At 37.5% G+C, this 21,325-nt stretch overlaps 3 protein-coding genes across 5 annotated transcripts; 1 reads left to right on the top strand and 2 right to left on the bottom strand.

Annotated features, from left to right (window-relative positions):
• Positions 1-289: 289 nt before the first annotated feature.
• LOC116852815 (cytochrome c1, heme protein, mitochondrial) lies at positions 290-4,054 on the bottom strand. Of its 2 annotated transcripts, none has more exons than XM_032833504.1 (8): positions 3,938-4,054; positions 2,183-2,230; positions 1,797-1,945; positions 1,583-1,715; positions 1,317-1,481; positions 1,056-1,169; positions 743-877; positions 290-658 (listed from the first exon to the last, which is right to left on the bottom strand). In XM_032833504.1, exons 1-8 carry the CDS (start codon positions 4,037-4,039, stop codon positions 554-556), a joined length of 951 nt encoding a protein of 316 aa, XP_032689395.1. In that variant the 5' UTR covers positions 4,040-4,054; the 3' UTR covers positions 290-553. The 2 variants fall into 2 exon arrangements, with proteins under 2 accessions (XP_032689395.1, XP_032689396.1); XM_032833505.1 differs by lacking the exon at positions 3,938-4,054 and adding an exon at positions 3,203-3,491.
• A 313-nt stretch (positions 4,055-4,367) lies between these two features.
• LOC116852814 (protein LSM14 homolog A) lies at positions 4,368-11,807 on the top strand. Of its 2 annotated transcripts, none has more exons than XM_032833502.1 (7): positions 4,368-4,599; positions 6,120-6,274; positions 6,409-6,709; positions 7,768-7,963; positions 8,233-8,511; positions 8,896-9,075; positions 9,360-11,225. In XM_032833502.1, exons 1-7 carry the CDS (start codon positions 4,479-4,481, stop codon positions 9,667-9,669), a joined length of 1,542 nt encoding a protein of 513 aa, XP_032689393.1. In that variant the 5' UTR covers positions 4,368-4,478; the 3' UTR covers positions 9,670-11,225. The 2 variants fall into 2 exon arrangements, with proteins under 2 accessions (XP_032689393.1, XP_032689394.1); XM_032833503.1 differs by having other exon boundaries at positions 4,369-4,599; positions 6,409-6,604; positions 9,360-11,807.
• On the bottom strand, positions 10,790-21,311 carry LOC116852804. The gene is made up of 13 exons (XM_032833481.1): positions 21,026-21,311; positions 20,675-20,801; positions 20,394-20,500; positions 19,864-20,037; positions 19,355-19,482; positions 19,108-19,286; positions 17,488-17,511; positions 15,165-15,328; positions 14,902-15,028; positions 14,697-14,803; positions 14,250-14,423; positions 13,903-14,057; positions 10,790-13,532 (listed from the first exon to the last, which is right to left on the bottom strand). Exons 1-13 carry the CDS (start codon positions 21,116-21,118, stop codon positions 13,301-13,303), a joined length of 1,791 nt encoding a protein of 596 aa, XP_032689372.1. The 5' UTR covers positions 21,119-21,311; the 3' UTR covers positions 10,790-13,300.
• Positions 21,312-21,325: the final 14 nt, after the last annotated feature.

Raw genomic sequence — 21,325 nt, 5'->3', positions numbered from 1 at the left:
TCCTCGTACATACATCTTCTAAATTTCAAAATATACCTTTATCCGTATTACAAAGAACTCAAAAAACGGTCTCTGCTAAAAACAATTTGCACAAACTAAACCAATTTGTACAATACATTACCATACTAAATTCTAGCTAAAATAGTTACTAAATTGAAATAAGAATACTCTGTAAAATTATATTATATTCGTAAATGTTGCAGATCAAAGTTTCTGTGCAAATACTTTTGATAAAGCTTAACATTTGTATATTTAGAACCATAAATTGTATCTTCGAGAAGGACGGAGATTCCATATGTTTAACAATTTATTTAAATCAGACGATGACTCCATTCGGCATAACTATGTACAATGTACAATTTAATAGACTTGGTATTTATGACAAAATGACTGGATCGCCAAATGCTATGAATAAGTTTGGATCTTCGCAAAAAAGTCACAACTTGTCGGATACATTGTTTAAATTGCGAAACTACATCCCGATAACCAGCACGGTAACATCGTCGAGTATCCATTGGTTAACGGTTCGATGAACTCACGTGCAGGAAATTCACTACTTTTTAGGATAGAACATTAATTTCGTGCTTTTTATGGTAGACCATTTGTGTCTCTTGTAATAATATGAAGCAGCAGTGAGAATTAACATAATTCCCATTCCCTGCAAATAATCGATATTAAAGAGTTCAATTAGAATAAGATGCATATTTTTTAATATGAAAAGTGTAAATATGATTCATTTTACCTTGATAAACATTTGTTTTCTGTCATCAAACTCGTGATTCGAAGTCCACATAAGGAATGTGGTAATATCTTTTGTTACTTGAGAGGCAGTTGCAGGAGTACCATCTTCGTACTCTAAAACTTCATCATAAATAGCCTGGAAATATGAAAAAACAAAGTTGATTATTTTCTGATCAATAAAAGCCAATTTTTAATGCATAACAAAACTTATACAAAAAATGAAGTGCAAGAAAGTGAGAAGAAAGTAAGTATGCAAGACCCAAATATCAGAATCAAAATATTTATTTGATATTTAAAGAATGTGAATAACTTACCTGTGCCATACTAATAGCACCACCTGGGAAATAAGGATTAAAATATTGTCCTTCTCTTAAATGTATGCCAGCTGGTGCATCGAAATATCCCGTCAGTAAAGAGAATACATAGTTCTGTGAAACATGAAATATATCTTTAAATAAGTGAACATTTAATAATATCGGAGATGATTGTATAACTTATAATACGCAATTTGTATTATTGAAGCAATTGAAGTTCAATTTCTTTCCAAAGGAAATATAAAGTAAAAAATAGATTACCTCTCCATTATGCCTGGCGTTAATCATATAAGACAAGTCAGGTGGATAAGCACCATTGTTCGCTGCTCTGGCAGCTTCTTCATTCGGATATGGGGATGGCACGTAATCGGACAGTTTTCCTGGACGCTTGAAATATTCTCCGACATCGTCAGGGCCATCATCGACCTATATTATGAAAGTTCGGTATTTATTGAATCTTGCACTCATAAATATTACCGAGAGCTTTATAATTGACATTATGAGAACTTTTATAATTGACATTGTACCATGATCTCTTCCGCGAGAGCTTTTGCTTCCGCTTCAGTGTGCGTGTTATTGACAAGATGACGATACGCCACATATTGCAAACTGTGACAAGCTGCACATACGTTCTTGTATACCTCCCATCCTCGTCGCATACTGAAAAACATTATGAATCAATAAAAGTGGTCACTTTTCTCTTGAATCTTTCTGTCAATGCTAAGTGCTAAAAAGTCGTACCTGGCATGATCTAATGAGTTGAACCACCCATAAAAGTCCCATTTGTATGTTGGTGCATGAGCTATTAGGTCGCTAGCTCTTACAGAATTATCTAACGTGTAGATGAGGGCACTGATGCCACCAGCTGTCACTCCTAAACATGTTAATAACTGCAAGTAAAAGCAATGCAAATATTATTACTTGCTATCTTGTGCTACAGTTTATATAACATCATTGTAGAATATTACATAATAATATTGTCATACATTGAAAATATAGGTGGATGAATAAAAAGTATTTCAACTTACTATTGAGCATGCAGTGAAAACATATAAAGCTGTTTCTGACAGATGAGGGATAGGACAAGGTTGGGATATCTTCAGTCAAAACAAATTAAATTCACATACCACTTTTCGTCCTCTCGACCAATCTTTCACCGTGGAGAAATTGCTGGCCTGTGGAGATAACACTTGAGAAGTTCAGATAATAAACTTCTACTATAGTATCTTACAGAACAAATTTTTTTTATACTCTAACACAAAAGTATATAGCGATGTTGCAAATAATAATGATTTCTACTTTTTATATATTAACCAATTTGTTTACTTCCCAGTTGTTTTAAATTTACAAGTATCTCTTATATATTTACATTTTTTCTCAAATGGTCATACTATCACTTATAGAGACAAATTGTAAACTTGAATATATAGAATAATATCCTAAATAATATCATAAAGCATATATATAACTCTCTTCTACTTGTCAAAGATATGTCAAAGAATCTCACATTAAGAATAGATAATTAAATTCAAATTTTCAATTCATTCATTTGTTACATTATTATGACAATCAAATCAAAAAATAACATGTTCAACAAAGATTAACACTTCAGCGTATGTACAAACTATGTGTTAGCATTCAATCCCCCAACCCATTTGAAATTAATAAATGTACAATGACACTTGACAACACATTCGCTCTTGTAATCAAGCGGGAAAAATCGATGCAAGTAAACTCATAAAATAATTAATGACACGTGTTTGTTCACGTTATTAGTTGCTTATCGCAGATGTATCAGTCTCATACACGCACGTTTGATCATGGCAGCATTGCAATTTGCGGTATCGTCCCGCTATTACATAACATCTGTTAAAGTGTCGTCGAAACGTCTCGCGAGGTGAAAACAACGCGACACCGCATCCTTCGTCGTCGACCTGACGTCGCGCGAATATCCTATAAGGCGCGATATCGTAAGGAAACTGCAGTTGTCACAGCAGTCGACAAGCCGTACGGCGGTGCCCTGCGAGCCCTCGAGTAAATGGGCCGCGACGTCAATATCGCGACACGGACGTCGCGTCGACGGCTGAATTCACGCGAGGAAACACACGGGATCGTCTCGTGACCGATGACATTTGCCGTTCGCTTACCTGGCCGATCAGCGTGCCATAATTTGGTTTTAAAAGGCCTGATTTACAAATTCGACCTAACGTCGCCGCCATGTTGGCCAGAGGTACTATGTGCCAAGGAGCTAGTCAATGACGAGCTCGTCGAGCTCGATGAATGTAAGACAGACGAAGAGTCGATTCGTCGTTCCCACAGAAAATCACTCTGCGATTATTTCATTCGGAATTGATCAGTCACGCAAATCCGTTGCGAGTGATTAAAACGAAGCGGACACGAAACGGAGTATGACTTTGGTCGACTTAGCAAGGCCGCCAACGTCACGACAGGAATGTCGATCGTTTGAACTGGCGCTCGTGTGCCTTTCCTTCAGCTGCACTGTGTTACACCTTTGGGAAGGAAAAAGAAAGGAATTTCCAGGATGTACCGACAGTGCAGCTGCAAAAAAATGTTATAATCTATCTCTGCGGATACGGAATTTTCCTGTTCTTATCCTGATATTTCATCTCATGTGAAATAATATATATATGTGTGTGTGTGTGTGTGTGTGTGTGTGTGTGTGTATATATATCGTTCTTTCGGCTATCTATCGCATATCGTACAAATTATTTGCGTGAACAATTTCACGAAAGACGAGAGTTAAAAAGAAATCTACTATCAACTAAGTTATTATTACTCTATTCTAAGATAACCAGTAAGCTGATAAGAACTTTGCGGTTTTCTTCGGTTGACGTGATTATAAGAAACTGACTGTTACATACCGCACGTGATTCACACTTACCGTCTTCTCGTCGAGGATCGAAGACGGTGTAATTCGAACGATTTCTCAGATTATTCATGCCAAAATTGGTAGCAAACGACATCCTTTACGTTATATCGCATGTTTATACCATTTGAAGACTGCCGGCCATAAACGAGAGAGCAACTAGACGCGCCATCTCTCCGATGATAAGCATATGGAGCGAGCGTTGTCCTTCCCTCTCGTTATGACGCCACGCTGAATGTATACATTACGCGAGAGCGGATTACATGCTCAAGACGAGATTAACTATCTTTCTATTTACCTTACTGTCACCTTGCCGCGATACTCCGTCCGGTTTTTTCCGACCGTGGCTTGAAGTTGTCTCGATCATGGCGGCATGACGGAAGATGGTGGGGCAGGAGTGACCGCGCATGCGTCGCGCGGTTAGCACTTTTGCCAGTCCGTCGTCGACCATTGGTGTCAGCTGGTAGGTCGCTTCAGATGGTGTCGTGAATCCAGTAATATCACATCGATCAGCGCGCGGCGGAGAAAGAGTCAAGATGAGCGGTGGTATGCCGGAGCTCGGCTCGAAGATCAGCTTGATATCGAAGGCGGATATTCGTTATGAGGGCCGCCTGTTCACCGTCGACCCACAGGAGTGCACGATCGCCCTGGCTAACGGTGAGTATGGGAATCCAAGATGGACACCGCCGCGCATCATTCACCGCCGTCCCGCCGCTGCCGTCAATCTATCGCGTATACCGACCCCGTCTCACATTACGAGAGAGCTTACGTGTCGGCAACCTCGCGACCGGCGTCGAGCCTCTCGAAAATTCGACTTTCCGCGCTGAACTTTGCGCGCGCCAATTCGCGCTTTCATGCTCGCGAATAAACATAGAGGTCATTTTCCCGTGTGCCCCGCGCCGGAATCCAAGTGCTGACGTGATGAAATACCGGTTTCGATTTTCTGTCGGACGTACGATCCTAGATCCTCGTCCTCGAAATCCACCGCAGTATCCGTTCTCGGAATGTGTTGATTCTTGTATGCTGCCCGTGCTGTTCATGCCGCCGTCCGCGTTCTGTTCGGCGGCATCCCGTCGCCAAACAAGCGGGGTCGCGGTGACCGGAGACTTTTCGTAACGAACATTTTTCGAAGGTACGTGATTCTCGCAAAAGTGTCGTAAATGCGCATCTCCACGTGTTATCAGTCACGGCTGCGATTTCGATTACATTGCGTGATCTAATTCGTGCAGTCAGCGAAAACGCTAAGTATCCGGTGGCTATTAAAACCGTGCAGGGCCATTTCGTCCGCTTTATGTGTCACGCTTATGGTTACGCTGGCAATCGCCGAATTTGTATAGAACCAACGAACGAGAATCATCCTTGCATTCTTTGTTGATCAAAATTCCGTTGAAATTTTTGTTTCTCAACTGTTCATACAATAATAGGCTTTCCACAATAGGCAATAAGATGGAAGCAATAAGTAATCTGTTGTCCACAATTATGCTTTAAGCCGTAATAAATTGACCAACCACAGTCGATTATTTAAAAAATAACGGCTTAAGAATTAAAGCAAGATTGTGGACAAGAAGTAAATTCACCAATCACAGTGGATTATTTGATCATCAATTGATGGTGATTGGTCAACTTTCTTATTCCTTACATCTTACTGCTTATTGTAGAAGGCTTCTAAAATTTGTAACTTTACAAAATTTTCAAATACAATTTGCCATATCACTGATGTGCTTTGAAGATACTTGACTATATGTAAAGTTAAAGAAAATTCGGAACATTATTGTGAAGATTGTGATGAAGATGTAATTTTAAATTTCAATTTGGTACATGTAACGTACACGTGGAATGTTTGTCTCTTTCTTTGGAATGTTTACATGTCCTTGCTGCTCTTGTCCTGTTGGTATAGGCAAATGACTTTAGAATATTTCGTGCGTAAGAAATAAATATTATTCTTATACTTTAGATTCACATTGATTTCTGTGAATCTTACTTTGAGCTGTGTGGAAGAAAATTTATAAATATGAAATTCCTCTTTAGATAAAATTTATAAATATAAAACAAGTATTGAGTAAGTACATATTATATACATGTGTTAACTGTGTGATAACATCACACAATTAAGCAACAAGTTGCAATATCGTTACTACAACTAAAGTCATAGACTATTGAGTTATTGCTTCTTACAGTGCGCTCCTTTGGTACTGAAGATCGGGAAACTCAACTCCCTGTGGCGCCTCAAAATCAGGTGTATGAATACATCCTGTTTCGTGGGTCTGACATCAAGGACATCAGAGTTGTCAACAATGTCAGTTCTATACCCAATGATCCAGCTATTGTGCAGGTAATTGTTTTATTAAAATCATTCCTTAATATATTGTTTGTATAGCAACATATATATCTTTAATTTGACAACTCAAATGAAATCGATCACACTACGTATAAACTTTAACATAATTCAATTGCAATTATTTATAGATGACAGTTCAACCAAGTATGGGTCAACAATCTTATCAACCACAACCCAGTTATGCTCATCCAATGATGGGCCAGATGGGGCCAATGGGTGGCCAATACGGGGCTCCTTATGGTATGGGTATGGGAGCAATGGGTCCAGTAATGGGAATGCCTACTCCAGCTAGAGATCCCCGTGGAGCAATAAATAAACAGCCAAGTGAGTTGAGCTTGGGCTCTGCCGAATCCAATGCCATCTCTATCCCAAACTCACTGTCAACGGCCAATATCGACCCAATACAAAAAGATCAATCTCTGGAAGATGGTAAACTGTTTTTGCTATGAAGTATCCCTTGCCAATGGCATGCTTGCTGCTTGGTAATGCTTTCTGCCTAAAACTGCTATCAATGCAACACAAGTATAATTTTAATAGATTTTTTTTTCTTTAAATCTGTTCCACATTTCTCACCTTACATCATTTTTTGCATATTTAGTTTTTGATTACATTGGTTAGAGAATTTAATTCAAGAGCCTAATTATCGTAAAATTTAATAGTAATTAAATAAAAAATTATATTTTATGCACTTTAAATTTTTTTGTAATCTAACTTTGACGCATCTAGATTTATTGAAATCTGCTAAATGTGTATTGTAACAACGAATTTTATAATCATAAAATAACCCTTTAATAACTTGTCACACAAGTAATTTTTTTCATTTTATATATGAAATAAGTTTAGGAAGAATTAAAACATGCTGTTTTTATCTTATTTTACTTAAATTTCTAATATTATTTTTCTTTGTAAGCTTTATGCTTTGCTTGATTTGCACGTGTGATCTTAATTGCGCAGAAATTTTTTGTACTTATGCACAATGGAATTTTTGCATCTTTTACAATTTGACATTTTGCAAGTCTCGGAAAACATTTTCAATAATATATATTTTTAACTTAGATATATGTTTATTCAATTTTTGTATTTAGTTTAATGCATTTTTTCCTGTTCATTATTTATTTTAAAGTGAATGCATGATATTTTTGCATATGCATTTTTTATTTTATTCTGTTTATGCCACTGATTTTATTTTGTATTGCCACTATGACAAGTAACAGAATAGCAAGAACAGTAATAGCGTATGTTGATAACTACAATCCTCGAGAGATTTCTTTTATATTGTATACACACAATTCTTCAACAAAAGTACAATTTTTCTTTTGCAGTCGAAATTAAAAGATTTATGTCTTTATTTTCTTATAGCTAAATTTTGTTTGTCACGTTAGTGATGTACTGTGAATGCTTGTATGCAATAGTTGTTTTTTATTTGCCGTAGCTCGTTCAGTTGAAACATACTTTACATAATGATTTTACTTCTCTCGCGACAATAGGCGTATTAGATCTTATTAGTGGGGGTTCTCGCTCTACTACTCCTACGTCGTCTTTACTTACGAGAAAAAGCCCTACTATGGATCAAAGTGTTCAAGTAGGACACGAACAACAATCACAACAGCAAAACAATATTGGAAAATTGAATGATAAATCGAACATGAGGACCGTTCAACCACCTCGACGCGATCATGACAGGTATTTCATTTAAATAATAATTCGTATATATTTTACAGCATACAAACTAAGATCTCATTATAATAAGAATTTCAATTTTCTGGAAATCGTAGAAGAATATTATTAAAAATTAAAAGTTTCTTAGTATCGCGAGGATTTCTGAAACTTTTACTTTATAATTCGATTATCTAATTTTTAGTAATATGAATTAATTTACTGTTTTATTTAGCAATATGAATTAATTTACTGTTATTCTTATCGTTCCCGATATTTTTTATATGTATTTTTAGTCATAATGCTAAAAACAACACGGGCGTGTCGCAGTATAATGATGGGAAGAGAGATATGATGAAACAAGATGGTCAGATGCAAGGGCAAAGTCATCCTCAAGGTGGCCGAGGTAACCGCGGTGGTTGGGTAAATCGTGGAAATATGAGAGGTAGAGGAGGCAGAGGACGCGGTGGATTTCGCATGAATCAAGTGGGCAATGCCGTTAAGCCTAAGAATACGCTGAAATTTGATAATGACTATGATTTCGAGCAAGCTAACACACAGTTCGAAGAGTTGAGGTAAGCGCGAATGTTCCTACGTTGATATTCGTTTATTCGGAAAGGCATGGTCGTGCCGGTTTTGTTTCAAGTATTCAATTGAAATGACCAAAGTGGATGCCATGCCAGAGCAAATCAATGCGAATTTAAAGCAGTTCGCGATTATATTAAACAGCGCACTGCTTACGCATCGCATTAACATTAATTTTTATCGTTAAAAGATTGCTTTGGATAATTTATTTAGCGGTCGTGCTAATGATCGAGCGTAGAGAGTACAGCCTACATGATACTGTTATTTTTGACACTCGACATCTAGTAGGCGCGTGAGTGGGAGGTCGGCTGTAAAAGACAATACGACTCGCCGAGTTTTATGTGTGACATTCTGACATATATGTTGCATCACAGGTCACAGTTTGCAAAGACGAAGATCGATGCCGGTGCTGACAATGAGAAGAAAGACGACAGTGGGAACGAAACAGGTGCGGGTGAAGGCGAACCCGAGGAGGAAACTGAGGTTGTTCATTACGATAAGTCGAAATCATTCTTCGATAATATTAGCTGTGAAGCAGTTGAGAGGAGTAAAGGGTGCGTATTAATAATAGCAAATATAATTACTTCTACGTCTGCTGAAAAATATTAATATAAGTGTATAATAAAAAATATCACAGTTATAATATTATATAGTTCGAATTTTTAAATGCGCGTAATAAATTAACTTTGAATAAAATTTTGTCAAACTTCGAGATTCTCTTATTCTAAGTTTTTTTAAAAATATGTTACGTTAGACTTATTAGAACTCGATACATTTCGTCGATAGTCTGCTGATTCGTACAGCGAAACGTTTCATGTTATGTCTGAAAATTTTCCAGGCGATTCCAACGTACAGATTGGAGAACAGAACGAAAGCTGAATTCGGAAACATTTGGTGTGGCTTCCACAAGACGTGGCGGGTTCCGCGGACGTGGTTATTACAATCGCGGAATGGGAGGCATGTACAGAGGCGGTGGCGGCGGTGGTGGTGGCGGCGGCGGCGGCGGTAATATTGGTTTCCGCGGTGGCTATCGAGGTACCAGAGGCGGTAATCGCAAACCTGGTAATCAATTACAAAATAACACGGGGAGCCAAAATCGTGTGACCAGCGAACAGTCTGCCTCTCAATCGCAGCCGAATGTAATCTAAAAAAAAAAAAAGAAAGAGAAAAAAAAATTAATTTGTCACTGGTACGGCGTAGGTATAATAATGGCATGCCGAAAAACTATGCGATGTGCTGCTATGTATAAGTATTCTATATATTAAGATTTTTACCGATATATGCTCCACCGTTATGGACTGATTTGGGTTCGAATTTGGCAACCGCATAACGGAAGTATATACAGAAATCGGATTTAATGTAGATTATTTTAGAACGGAGCGCGTTTGCAATCGAACCGGTGATTACGTGTGGCGTTTAAGTGACGAGAATCGCACATGTGGATGCTGTGTTGGCGCATATGACTTTTTGCATCGATATTTTGCGGCTAAATGATCGAAGAAGGTACTTTTAGAGACAAATCTTTTCTTACCGCTTAGTCGACAATGATCATGGTGAATTTAGGTTACGAGACGATTTTCGTCTGGAAAGCGGAGTCAATTACAGGCAGATAATGATTTCTTCTTTCTTTTTTACGCTGATACGTAATTATGGATTAGTAAAAGATTCCAGGAACTACGTTAACCTGTCAATACGTGAGTCTAACATCTGTTAAGTCGTTGAATGCTAAATTCGATTGTGATCATTCTTCAGTACGGTTTTCTCAATACATGACTATGAGCAATTATGGAGTGGCTTTACGATAATGGTGACTTGATTATACTGGTCGATATGGAGTAGCTGGTTTGTATCCGTGTATCGGAAGTGGATGGCATAGACGTGCATAAAAGTACTTTCTCGTCAAAGTATATAAGAAATTGATTGTATCTATTTGCATTTGCCGAGAATATAGGATATTGTGAGATACGCGTTACGAGAAAATTCTGGCGATGTGCCGTACTTCTTTTTCTTTTGGTTTTTCTTTTTTTTGAATATACGCAGACGAAGTTTTCAAGTCCTCGGCGTAATGTTATTGTAAAACAATTGATTTTATTAAGGCGGATAAATAAAATCGAGGGAATAATTGAGAATATCGAAATTTTTGTATTATTGAATTTGAATTGAAATCTTGCAGTTCACTTACTCTTTCTTTGCAAGATCTGCGTCCTAGAACTATGAGAAATGTGAGAATCAGTCCTATTGTAAGTAGCTAAGTTCTGAATCATGTTACATAATTGTCATCGTGTTCCGCAACTAAGGATTCCTCGATTGCCTTTCAATGTATCACATGCCGCGTCTCAACTGATGAGAACAGGATGAAAAACAATAGCTTATTTATTAAGTTATTTTTAATTAATGCCTATTAAAATTATATCATTAGCAAGACACATAGTGATCATATATAATTACAATTTTGTCGGTTTATTTTTTTCTTTTTTACTAATTTCAATAACTCTGCTATAACATGTATTCTTTGTTCGAAAGAAAATTGCGACACATTCACACCCTAAAATGTTATTTATGTAAAGTTAATAATGATATGAACATATTCTAGCGAAATTGTAATTAATCCATTTTCTCTATCAACATTTACTCGATTGTTCCAAATTGGAAAAAAAAAGTACTGCTCTGTATAAGCGAACAATAAACTGAGTTTGTTTATGGATCAAGTAAATTTAAAAGTCATGAAAAAATATCCCTAGAATGTTAAACGTACAAAATATAACAGAAAAAACATAACCGCGTATTTTTCTTGTTATAACATATAACTATAATATGATCTTGTTTAATTATTCATGCTTTCGAAGAATCCTTGATACACGACGACGCTGTACGTAGATTGTGTTAAATGGCGATGCGAATAAGACTAAAACACACGATAATGTCCTTAAAGATTAAGACGCGGAAGAAACAGAATAAGAATATTATTTGCGACTATTATTTTTCTATGGCTCGTACGGAGTCCGACTCGTACAGATAAATATAAATACATACACACACACACCTACACATGACATACGTAACTCGAGATTTACATAACTGATAAGCAAACCTCCATAGGCTATTAAAGGAAACACAGAGTAAAGTAAGGAGAATCATAGGACTAAAGCAATGTAAGCAAATAAAGAAAGAAATATGGTGGTGAGGAAATTTAATTTTTAAGTTTCACACACACATGCATTGTGCATGCGAAGAATAAATAATGTACGCAATTTTCCGAGAATAAATTTTTGTTTTGTACAGCGGATATTGTGAGATCCCCGATGCTAAATAATACTGAAATGATGAAGTAACGCGTCGTGTCATTTCCAATCTCCTACACGTTTCTCTCCGTTCGAACTGCTTGAAACGTGACAAAGAACTCTCATTTCTTGACAAAGTTGAAATATCAAGAGAATGTTACTGCAGATCTATAATTAAATTTTGTAGCTTAAAATTTTTGCAGTATTTTTTACATTCAATCCTCGTTAACACTGCCTTTCCTATGTTTCCTTTAATAACGATGATACCACCATAATAATGCATATGTATGTATTTAAGTGTTAAATATTAAGATTTTGAGTTGGAAACATGTGATCGGAGATACGAGAGATGCGTATCGTACGATTTCCGGGAAAAGAAACTTGGTTGATAGAATTACGTAATTTCAATAGAAGTCATGTTCTTCAATAGAAGTCGATTAACGCACGTTACAAGGCTATCGTACGTTCAATGATACCGAAATATTTACAGAAATGTGTTGCGCATTATACATACTACGAGATTAGGTCGTTTGCAAAAAATATCCGCGCGCTACATCCAGTATGTTTTGTCTAATCGACAAGTGACACGAAAATGATTTATTGAACGATAAATGTCAACGTTGATTCGTTTAACTTAAACCCAACGAAGGCTCTTAAATCTTCTTATACTGCGCGATACTCACAGTCATTTTGCACATATACGAAAGATTAATTCTATTTAAAGTACTCGAATGAATCTATGAGATCCTAGCAAAATTTCAAGATACGTCACAACAAGAGTTTTAATGTTTTTTTAACTATGTTTATTGAGTGTGAAATCTTTATCACAGGTCAATTTTTTCTTAAAACTAATATTATTTATTTAAAAAATATCTGATATTGTTTATTGAAGAAATGAACGTTGAACATTTATGCATAATATTGGTCTAAAGAAGTTATAATGGGAATATCATTTAAGATCTTTCCCAGTGAGTGCGTGTAGGATATAAGGGAAAAACCGCGAATATACTCCTGACACAATCCTAGAGTTAATACGAAACAATCGGAAAAGATGTGAGAAATCATGAGAAGGGATTTTATGTAGTTTCAATTTATAAAGCTTCGATTGTAAAGTAGACACGACACCACAGATACGACACTCCGTTTCGATTTAAAACTCGTTCCTTTTATGTTTATAATTTTACAGTTTTACGTTTACAGTTAATGACGTATCGTTCTGTGGATTATTGTTGCTGGGTACGCTTCCAATTTAGTAATTAAATATCTCTGTACTATCTAATAAACGTGTCTTATCGCATCTACACGCTTAATAGAACAATTCGATTGTTTTAGCACATGCTAACGCACCCGACAGCATTAATGCACCAGTTCGCACATGTGAGATTCTCCCACAAAGACTGCGGGATTGATCTTCACTCGCTGCGCGAATTTCGCAAGAAAATTTTGAATGCTAATTAGACCGAAAGATCACGGTCTGGCATTCGCTAATTATCAACGGTCAGGCACAACTCATCAGGCCTGTTCTCGCAGTGTCGCAGACTTCCCTTATCGTGCGACCTCTCGCGACCTTAGTGTCAACGTGCGCGATGTTGTTCTTGTAGTAACGACGTAGCGTATGTGGATTCGGCACGTAAACTTCGTATGGCGCCCTGCCGCTCTCGATGACCCAAATACTGCCGGATTCGCCGATCCTCAGGATTGTCATTAACCCTTGCGCGACTATATAAGGCCTGCAAAGGTCAAGTAACATCGAAGCGATGAGAAATTTATTTAAATTAACAATTATACAGGCGTAGTGTACTACACCAAGTGAAATGTAACGATACACGCTAAATAGGCTGTAGCACTTACAATCTCGCACACCATAAAAAGTTACGTATCTTCAAAAAAAAAAAAAATAGATTGCAAATCATCTTTTTTAGAAATAAAAAATTATTTTCTAAAATAGAAAATTACTTGTAATAATGTGTATATGTATATTTTTTTTATATTAAGATATCTTGCATTTATTATTATTTGTCAAGAAAAGATGAAGAATTCCTTAATGTTATAATTGAAGGCAACAAAAAATTCGAATGAAACACTTCAATGATGACTTACGTTTGTATCGAGAACTGCTCAAGGTTCTTGACGAAATCCGCCTTCATGACTCTGGAGAGTAACTTATTAGGGCTATCTATTGTCAGGGCGGTTTCCGTCAATCCGGGACATAGAGTTATCACAGTAACTCCGGTCTTTTCGTAGTGATTAGGGTCCTGTTTGCGAATAAATGTTTATTAACGATGATAAATTAAAAATCAGGCAACGAGTTATAAAGTTTCAGTATCAAATCATGTTAAAGTTTATTACTACCACGATTTAAATACACTAATTTAATCGTAATCGCACTCGCAGTTGTTTAAGTAATCTAAATTTAGTCAATTACAGTTGCGTATACATTTGCTTACCGAAAGAGATTGGGATAGACCGATGACGGCGTGCTTCGTGGCGGTATAGACAGGAAGCTGAGCCGTGTTCCGTATGTCCGCGTGTTGGCTTATATTTACTAGGATACCACCGTGACCGCCCGTATCTCTACTCATGTATTTTATAGCTAGCATCGCGGTGTTGATCATACCACCCTGCAATGAAGTAAACATCACACATCTAACATTGGAAAATTTCAAATTATTTTCTATGTTTGTTATATCTGTTGCAAGTAACTTTTATGTTTCTTGTAATTAAGTATGTTTTTCTTACAGGTGCAATTTATTCACGCGATGAAACTATCTTGCGACAAAAGCCATTAAAATATCGTTCGGAAGAGTATCGCGAGAAAGCGGAAAAGAAGGACATCAATGAAATATCGATAACTTATCAAGAAGCTGTTACATTCTTACTAACGAGATACTCACGATGTTCACCGCAATTTCCTTTTCCCATCTTCGCTCGTCCAAAATGCCAGCGTTGTTCACCACGATGTCAATGTTTCCTAACAACGACGACGCTTCCTCGAACGCCTCTGCAAATTAATAACGCACAGATGTAAAATATAACACAGCGACACTCGATGAACAGACACACTTGTACGCGATTTCAGAATCTCATTTTGGGACTCACCAGACATTTGTTTGTGATTGGATACATCGGCGTGTATAAAATGCACCTTCTTCTCGCCATAAGACTTCTCAATGCCAAGCGCGATCCGTTTGCCGGCTTCAACGTCGATATCCAATATAACTATTTTCTGTAAAAAATTCGCAGATTATATCAACACTTTCGAACAGAAAGCGATAGAAAAGTAACTGAAATTTCTCGTTTGGATTCAAGTAAGTTCAAGTTTATGCTGCGTATATCATTGTTATTTTTATTATTAAACTCACGTTTGCTATGTGTTTTAAGAAGTGGTTGAGGAAAGCGTAACCCAATCCTGCCGCACCACCGGTAATAACAATATTCTTCCCGGAAACAATGCAATTGATCGCTTCGATCTCCTTCGCCCTTTCGGATGCTGAGGAACGACGGCGGAACGACCGCAGGCCTAGTTCTGCAATACAAAATTCGATGAATTGAGGTGAGAGATTCAATAATGTCGGAAAAACCAGCGATATCCAGTTAATCTATTACATTACGTTAACATATTATGTCAATGTGTGTTGAATCGCGTTGTTATTCGAAATTATATCGCATGTATGCCCTTAGCCATTTTTAAAAAGAAGATATGTCTGTCTCGTGAATTTATCTCTCTCGTATGAACGACTTATCACATGACATTTAACGAGCGTATGGTCCATCGATCTTTCCGTTACGGTCAACCTTGTTCAGATAACGTATCTTGTAAAAAATTTAAGTAGTTTAATTCACATTAATAAGCATATTCTGGACGCGCTCCCGTTCTTCTCTCAACATGTTTTCTGCTACAAGAAGACTCATCCGTTCCTCGCATACAGATCATCGATTATTTATAATCTTCCTTCATTGAAAATAGCTTAAAAAATTTCAGGATTCAAAAATATATCGGAAAATTTATTGGTGGAATAGAAAGTTTATTTCTGTAAAAGTTTATCTTTGTAAAATAAAATTTACTCTCTTCTGTGAATAAACTTTATATCCCACAAATAAATTTTCAAATATTTTTTTCAGTGTATCATCGCGTTGTATTTTACGTGACGAGACACTTCACCAAGAACCGCATGACGAAAAGACGCGAGACTCACCTATTTTCTCCATAGGTGAAACCGTTGCGAATATTTAAGAGATAGACACAACCTATTTCTAGGCCGTTCAAATCCACACGATGATACCGAAGAGAGAACAGTCCCGAACTTCCACCAATAGCACGTTCAATTGAACTGAGTTTCAAGACCGTCCGCTGAATGGTATTTATACGCGATAAGTACCGATGCAGGATTTCGTGATACCGCGACTTTAGTTTCCGTGGTGGCGGGGATGATTCAGGGGGCGAAAAATGGACTCTGCACGCACACAGGTCAGTACACAGAAATAAACTGCAATTGAGGAGAAATTTCTCAGTTTTTCTTCTTTTCACTTAGAGATTGAAAAGAATTGGCAATTCTGAAGATTGTAAAACTCGTCCTTGAAACCTTTCATCATAGATGCAGTAGAACGAGATTAAAAAATATTTTGTTGAGCTTAGAAGATTTTCAAATTTCACATTTGGAAATTCTAAAAAGTTTTAAGTTCTATAAGTGAACATATGATATATACAAACACACACATTAATTTATAATAATTACAAGAGTTTTATCATCGTTCATTAATGTCTTCAAATTTTTGATTTACTGCAAGTGAATCTAGAGATTCGCTTCAACGCGATTCCCGATATAAGAGAATATCATTTCATATCGAAATGAATGATTTACTTAGTAAAATGTTGTTTTCGATCATGATTTTTCGACTACGGCTTTTCGACTACGCCGTACTCGTCGGATTTCTCTGATTTATCATTGTCTTTCTTATCTTCCCTCTCACTAGACCAGCCAGCCACGTCTCATCCTCCTCTTTTCGCGTCGTTCGCGATAGCGCTTCCCCTAATTAACCCTTTCCACGAGGGCCAATTAATCGCGTAGCGCCGTCGGCCCCTCTTCTGATACTAGACTCATGAACATGAGAACCGACTGAGATTTCTCGAAGTTGTTGCGCACTTTTTCTCTCCCTCGCCGTATTATAATTGCGGTGCGGCGGTATCGTATCGCACCAGGTCGTGATCCAGACGATACATCACACTAGGTAATCCATTTCTCGACAATGTTGCATACTTGCTCTATCGCATACTGTCACAGTATAGCGACTCGTTATGTTGTACCATGACAAGTAACTCGGAGAGCGACGAACGAGTGAGATCAAAGACCGTGCATTCTCATTTTCGGAGGCCACATGAAAGATCTGTTTTTGCATATTTCATCTTGCCTTGGGCGAGCCGTTCCGTTAATAAAAATTTACGCTGGGCTCGGAGCTAGCTGCCGGTGGGTCGTATATTACTCGCATCGCGGTGCAACCAGAGAAAATATTCTCGCCGTTTTATGCTTCCTATATCATGGCACAGTTTTCAGGTCGACCCCGTCTCTATACTATTCTCTCCCGGATTAATATTTCCTTTTACATTATAATAAATTTATTCTTTATTCTCGTTGCGCTTCCGTATTATAGTCTCTTTCTGCAAACAGCACAAAGTATCTAACATACGTCTTAGAGACGTCCTAAAAATGTCTAAAACAAGTAGGATAGTTCAGACTTTACTAAGACGTCTTTTAGATATTTATTCTGTATGTATTCGCTCCTTCTCCCTTTGAAAATTTTTTTTTAATTCATATCAAAGAAAAGAAATTGTGCAAAAAAGATGTGATCAAAAAGAACGAATCTAATGCGAATCATGACACACTCGTGCATTCTAGGATGATTTTCGCAAATCAGTCAGAAGCGTGTTCCAATAAAAAGACGTTTTTTCAATACTTGACGTAGAATGTTGAGACATACGGTTTCTAAAGCGACAACAGGGGTGAGGCTCGCAGAGGTCAATTTTATACGAGTCATCGTATGTTCTGAGTACTGGACACGTGATGATCATCGACAACTTTTGTTCGTGCGAAATCGTATGCTCGTGTAACAGTCGATGCAACGCAATAAAACGTTATCGATCGTATTATCGCCATCAGTCAGTCCGTATCAAATGTTACCGACCTCTCCGCTCGTTGACCTTACTACTCGTTACGCGTGTCATTCCTCATTTATTATTTTCCAGTTCGTCGATACATTCGGGAAAGTCTGTGAGACTCGAGTGAAGGCCACGACGAATTCGCGACAACGATTGATCGTGGCGCTCGATCGAATTTCGGCGAAACGACACAAGAGCCGAAGAGGAGCAGGCCGATTATCGTCGATCGCTTATGTGTGCTCGTGGCGATCGGCCGGCTGCAGAAATAGCGCAAGTCGAGGCGCGGTCGTGTGGCACAAAGCGGCGATAAGAGCTTGACGTGCGCACAGCTCGTGCTCGCCGTCGTTTTATCGATAGAAAAAAGTCCATTTAACGTCCGGTGCACGTCGCGCCGGCGATGAATACATAAATCACAGAGCAAAACTGGTATCGTCGCGCGCGCTGCCAGCCGATACCAGTAACCAGTACGCGTTGGTTCCGATCGAACTTTACTCGGAATTCAGACGAAAGTAATTCCTTCGTGTGATTTTTCCCTTATCGCGCTGCGCCTTGCAGTTAATGCGCGATGTCTTGTATCTGTGTGTGTTCGCTGCACTCCGTCTGCCGACGCTGCAACCGAGTCGCATACGTTCAGATACGCGCGTCTGCGCGTGATTACTTCTACGTAAATTGTGTCCGAATGTGACCAGTCTGTCTCTCTCTCTTCCTGCCTATCTCTGTGGCGTATTATTTGCTATATCGCCACTGCTTTGTAACATATATCTGCCTCTATCCTTTGACGTAAGTATACGATAAAAATTGCAACCTGAGACGCAGATCGGCGGCGGGTTTCCATTTGCAAGCTCTATATGTAATACAGATCTATCTATATGTAATACAGACCGAGGTTTTTCACATGGGAATTGTCATACACATTCTTATTGCATTTAGAACTCTACAAAGTCAAAGGTATGAAACACGCGTGTAACATTTATAAACATAAAAGCATTTATAAACTTGCCATGTTACAATTTCAATCTGTTAACAATAAATTTATCCAGCGGAACTTATCTGCTCGATAAATTTATCATACGAAAGAGACAATCCGTTCAATTAATATTAATTATTATACGTGCGGTGCATTTATACACGACTCAACTTTGCAATCATTTAACTTTCAATCGGCTTCGCGTCAAAGGCTGATTCTTTTGTATCAGCTTCGCTTTTCTTCTGCGGCAGTGTGTCGGGAAGTTGCACCTCGTAAACTGGTTTTCCATCCTCGCTGATCCACACACTGCCATTCTGCGCGCATCGGATCACATATATCAATCCATGAGCAACGTTTTCCACCCTAAAGACAGATTTTACTTTAGCATTTTATGCGGATTTCTTGGATGCGCAAAATATCGATTGACTCACCTCTGAGGTTGATAATTCTGCATAATTTCGGTTTGCGAAATATCTTGTGGTAAGTCTTCCAATGTGCCCGTCAAACCGGGGCACAGTACGATTACTTTTACATTAGTCCTTCCATAGTGGTAAGGTTGCTGCATGTTAGAAATACGAAATTATTCAGGACAACGAATGCTGGGAAAATTCGCGCGATATCGAAAATGCTGGGAAAATTCGCGCGATAAAGAAAAGAAAATATTGCCGGGGGATAACAATAACTTATTAGATATTATTCTAATTTGTTTATATTCTTAAAGTGTATATGTGTCTCGTTAAGTTTCAGAATATTTATATATTTCTTTCATTTCCCTTAGTCGTCTTTTCTTTCATCATATTTCATATATATTTCTTTCATTTCCCTTTCATTTCCCTTAGTCGTCTTTTTATAATGTAATATTATTGACTTAGTTTTAATTGAATTTTTTTAACAAATATTTGTATGTTTCCAGGTACACTTTGAAGACGCAGACACTCACCGCAAAGGAACGGCTGAAACTAACTACGGCGTGCTTCGTAGCAGAATACACCGGGAGCTCAGATAGCGCTCGTAATCCGGCAATAGACGAGACATTTACGATGACACCGCCCTTGCCTCCGGAATCCTTCCGCATTTGTTGAATTCCCAAGAGAGTTGCACGAATTACTGCTGTCTGCGGTAAGAATATCAATATTTTCTTACTTTATTTATAAATATTTTTTCATGTATATTTGTATTTTTTTATTAGAGTTAGCCATATTTAAACCTCGCATTAATATTAATTAATTTTTACATAATAGTACAAGAACAAATTATGCTTGTACATGAAATCAGATGTTAAAAAACTAATAAGATTACAAACAAAAAGCTTCGCAATTCCATAAGAATTTTCGTTTGAAGATTCACTGTTAAATTTGACAGAGATTTTCCTCAAGACCGATATTATTCCAAACTTAGACATATAACTTAGACATATAACTTAGACATATTATTCCAAACTTTGAATCAAAATTTGAAGACAAAACTTACTACATTGACATCGATAGCTTTGGAGAAGTCGGTTTCGTTTACTACGCCTGCATTATTTATTAAAATCTCAAGTCCACCGAGAACGCCGATCGCCTCTTTAAATGCAGCTGTAACAAACGATATTTCAGTTACAAACGTACTTCCAACTGTTATACACTAAGCTTATGAATAAAATGATGAACAAACGGTGTCTGTTAATATGTAAATAACCACGTGCCTCTTTATGAAAATTTACTTTTATTTTTTTCTGTATAAATAAAAAATACTTTGCATATATTTACCATCAAGTTCAGAGCTATTTGTCACGTCGCAATGTAGAAATACAGCACGTTTGCGACCGAATTCATTGTTTAGCGTCTCCACCGCTTGTTCCCCAAACGACTGCTGGATATCGATCATAATAATCATCTGGAAGTATTTACGCGCGTTATACACATTAAGTTGTACAGAATAATTAACACTATGACAATTTTTAACATTCTTACGATATAAATTGATTAATAATACTAAGAACTCTAGTTTCGACTCAACTTAATGTATAAATAAGTCGCGCTGATCTGATTTATTGATCCTTATGCGAGGGAAAAGCACAATTCAAAGTAGATACTCAAAATAGATATTAAATAACATACCGAAGCACCATTTCGTAGCAGTTCTCTGCTAAATGCCAGACCTAGATCACTCGCTGCTCCGGTCACTATAACGCGTTTATCCTTGATCTGCATTTCTTCTCTCGGAAAATCTCTCAACAGTAATCAATCTTTCTTTTTTTTAAATAACTCAGTCGTTTGAAACACTTCACCGAAAAGTGTCATCTACTAATTCAATATATTTACAGGAAATTGGTCGCACGCTATCGAAAGGTAAAGAAACGTCTCTTCGTCGATCACCACTAGTTGTGACGCGCGTCTTCGGCCAGTCTGCCGCCTCCT

Source organism: Odontomachus brunneus, unplaced genomic scaffold (genome assembly GCF_010583005.1).
Source record: "Odontomachus brunneus isolate Ranch 3 - 2012 unplaced genomic scaffold, Obru_v1 Obru_scaffold_256, whole genome shotgun sequence".
Classification (NCBI taxonomy): Eukaryota; Metazoa; Arthropoda; class Insecta; order Hymenoptera; family Formicidae; genus Odontomachus; species Odontomachus brunneus.
The sequence above is the reverse complement of the archived record's forward strand: the minus strand, read 5'-3'. Positions and strand labels throughout refer to the sequence as shown.

Excerpts from the sequence above, each read along its gene's own strand:
- LOC116852815 (XM_032833504.1), bottom strand. The coding sequence starts at position 4,039 with ATGTCGTTTGCTACCAATTTTGGCATGAATAATCTGAGAAATCGTTCG. Across the intron at positions 878-1,055 it reads GTGCTATTAGTATGGCACAG|GCTATTTATGATGAAGTTTT; the intron begins GTAAGTTATTCA and ends TCATATTTCCAG. Across the intron at positions 659-742 it reads GAAAACAAATGTTTATCAAG|GGAATGGGAATTATGTTAAT; the intron begins GTAAAATGAATC and ends GATTATTTGCAG.
- LOC116852814 (XM_032833502.1), top strand. The coding sequence starts at position 4,479 with ATGAGCGGTGGTATGCCGGAGCTCGGCTCGAAGATCAGCTTGATATCG. Across the intron at positions 4,600-6,119 it reads CACGATCGCCCTGGCTAACG|TGCGCTCCTTTGGTACTGAA; the intron begins GTGAGTATGGGA and ends TGCTTCTTACAG. Across the intron at positions 9,076-9,359 it reads GCAGTTGAGAGGAGTAAAGG|GCGATTCCAACGTACAGATT; the intron begins GTGCGTATTAAT and ends AAAATTTTCCAG.
- LOC116852804 (XM_032833481.1), bottom strand. The coding sequence starts at position 21,118 with ATGCAGATCAAGGATAAACGCGTTATAGTGACCGGAGCAGCGAGTGAT. Across the intron at positions 17,512-19,107 it reads CGCGAAGCCGATTGAAAGTT|ACATTTTTAGGACGTCTCTA; the intron begins AAATGATTGCAA and ends TACTTGTTTTAG. Across the intron at positions 15,329-17,487 it reads TTTTAGGACGTCTCTAAGAC|AACTAGGCCTGCGGTCGTTC; the intron begins GTATGTTAGATA and ends TTTGTATTGCAG.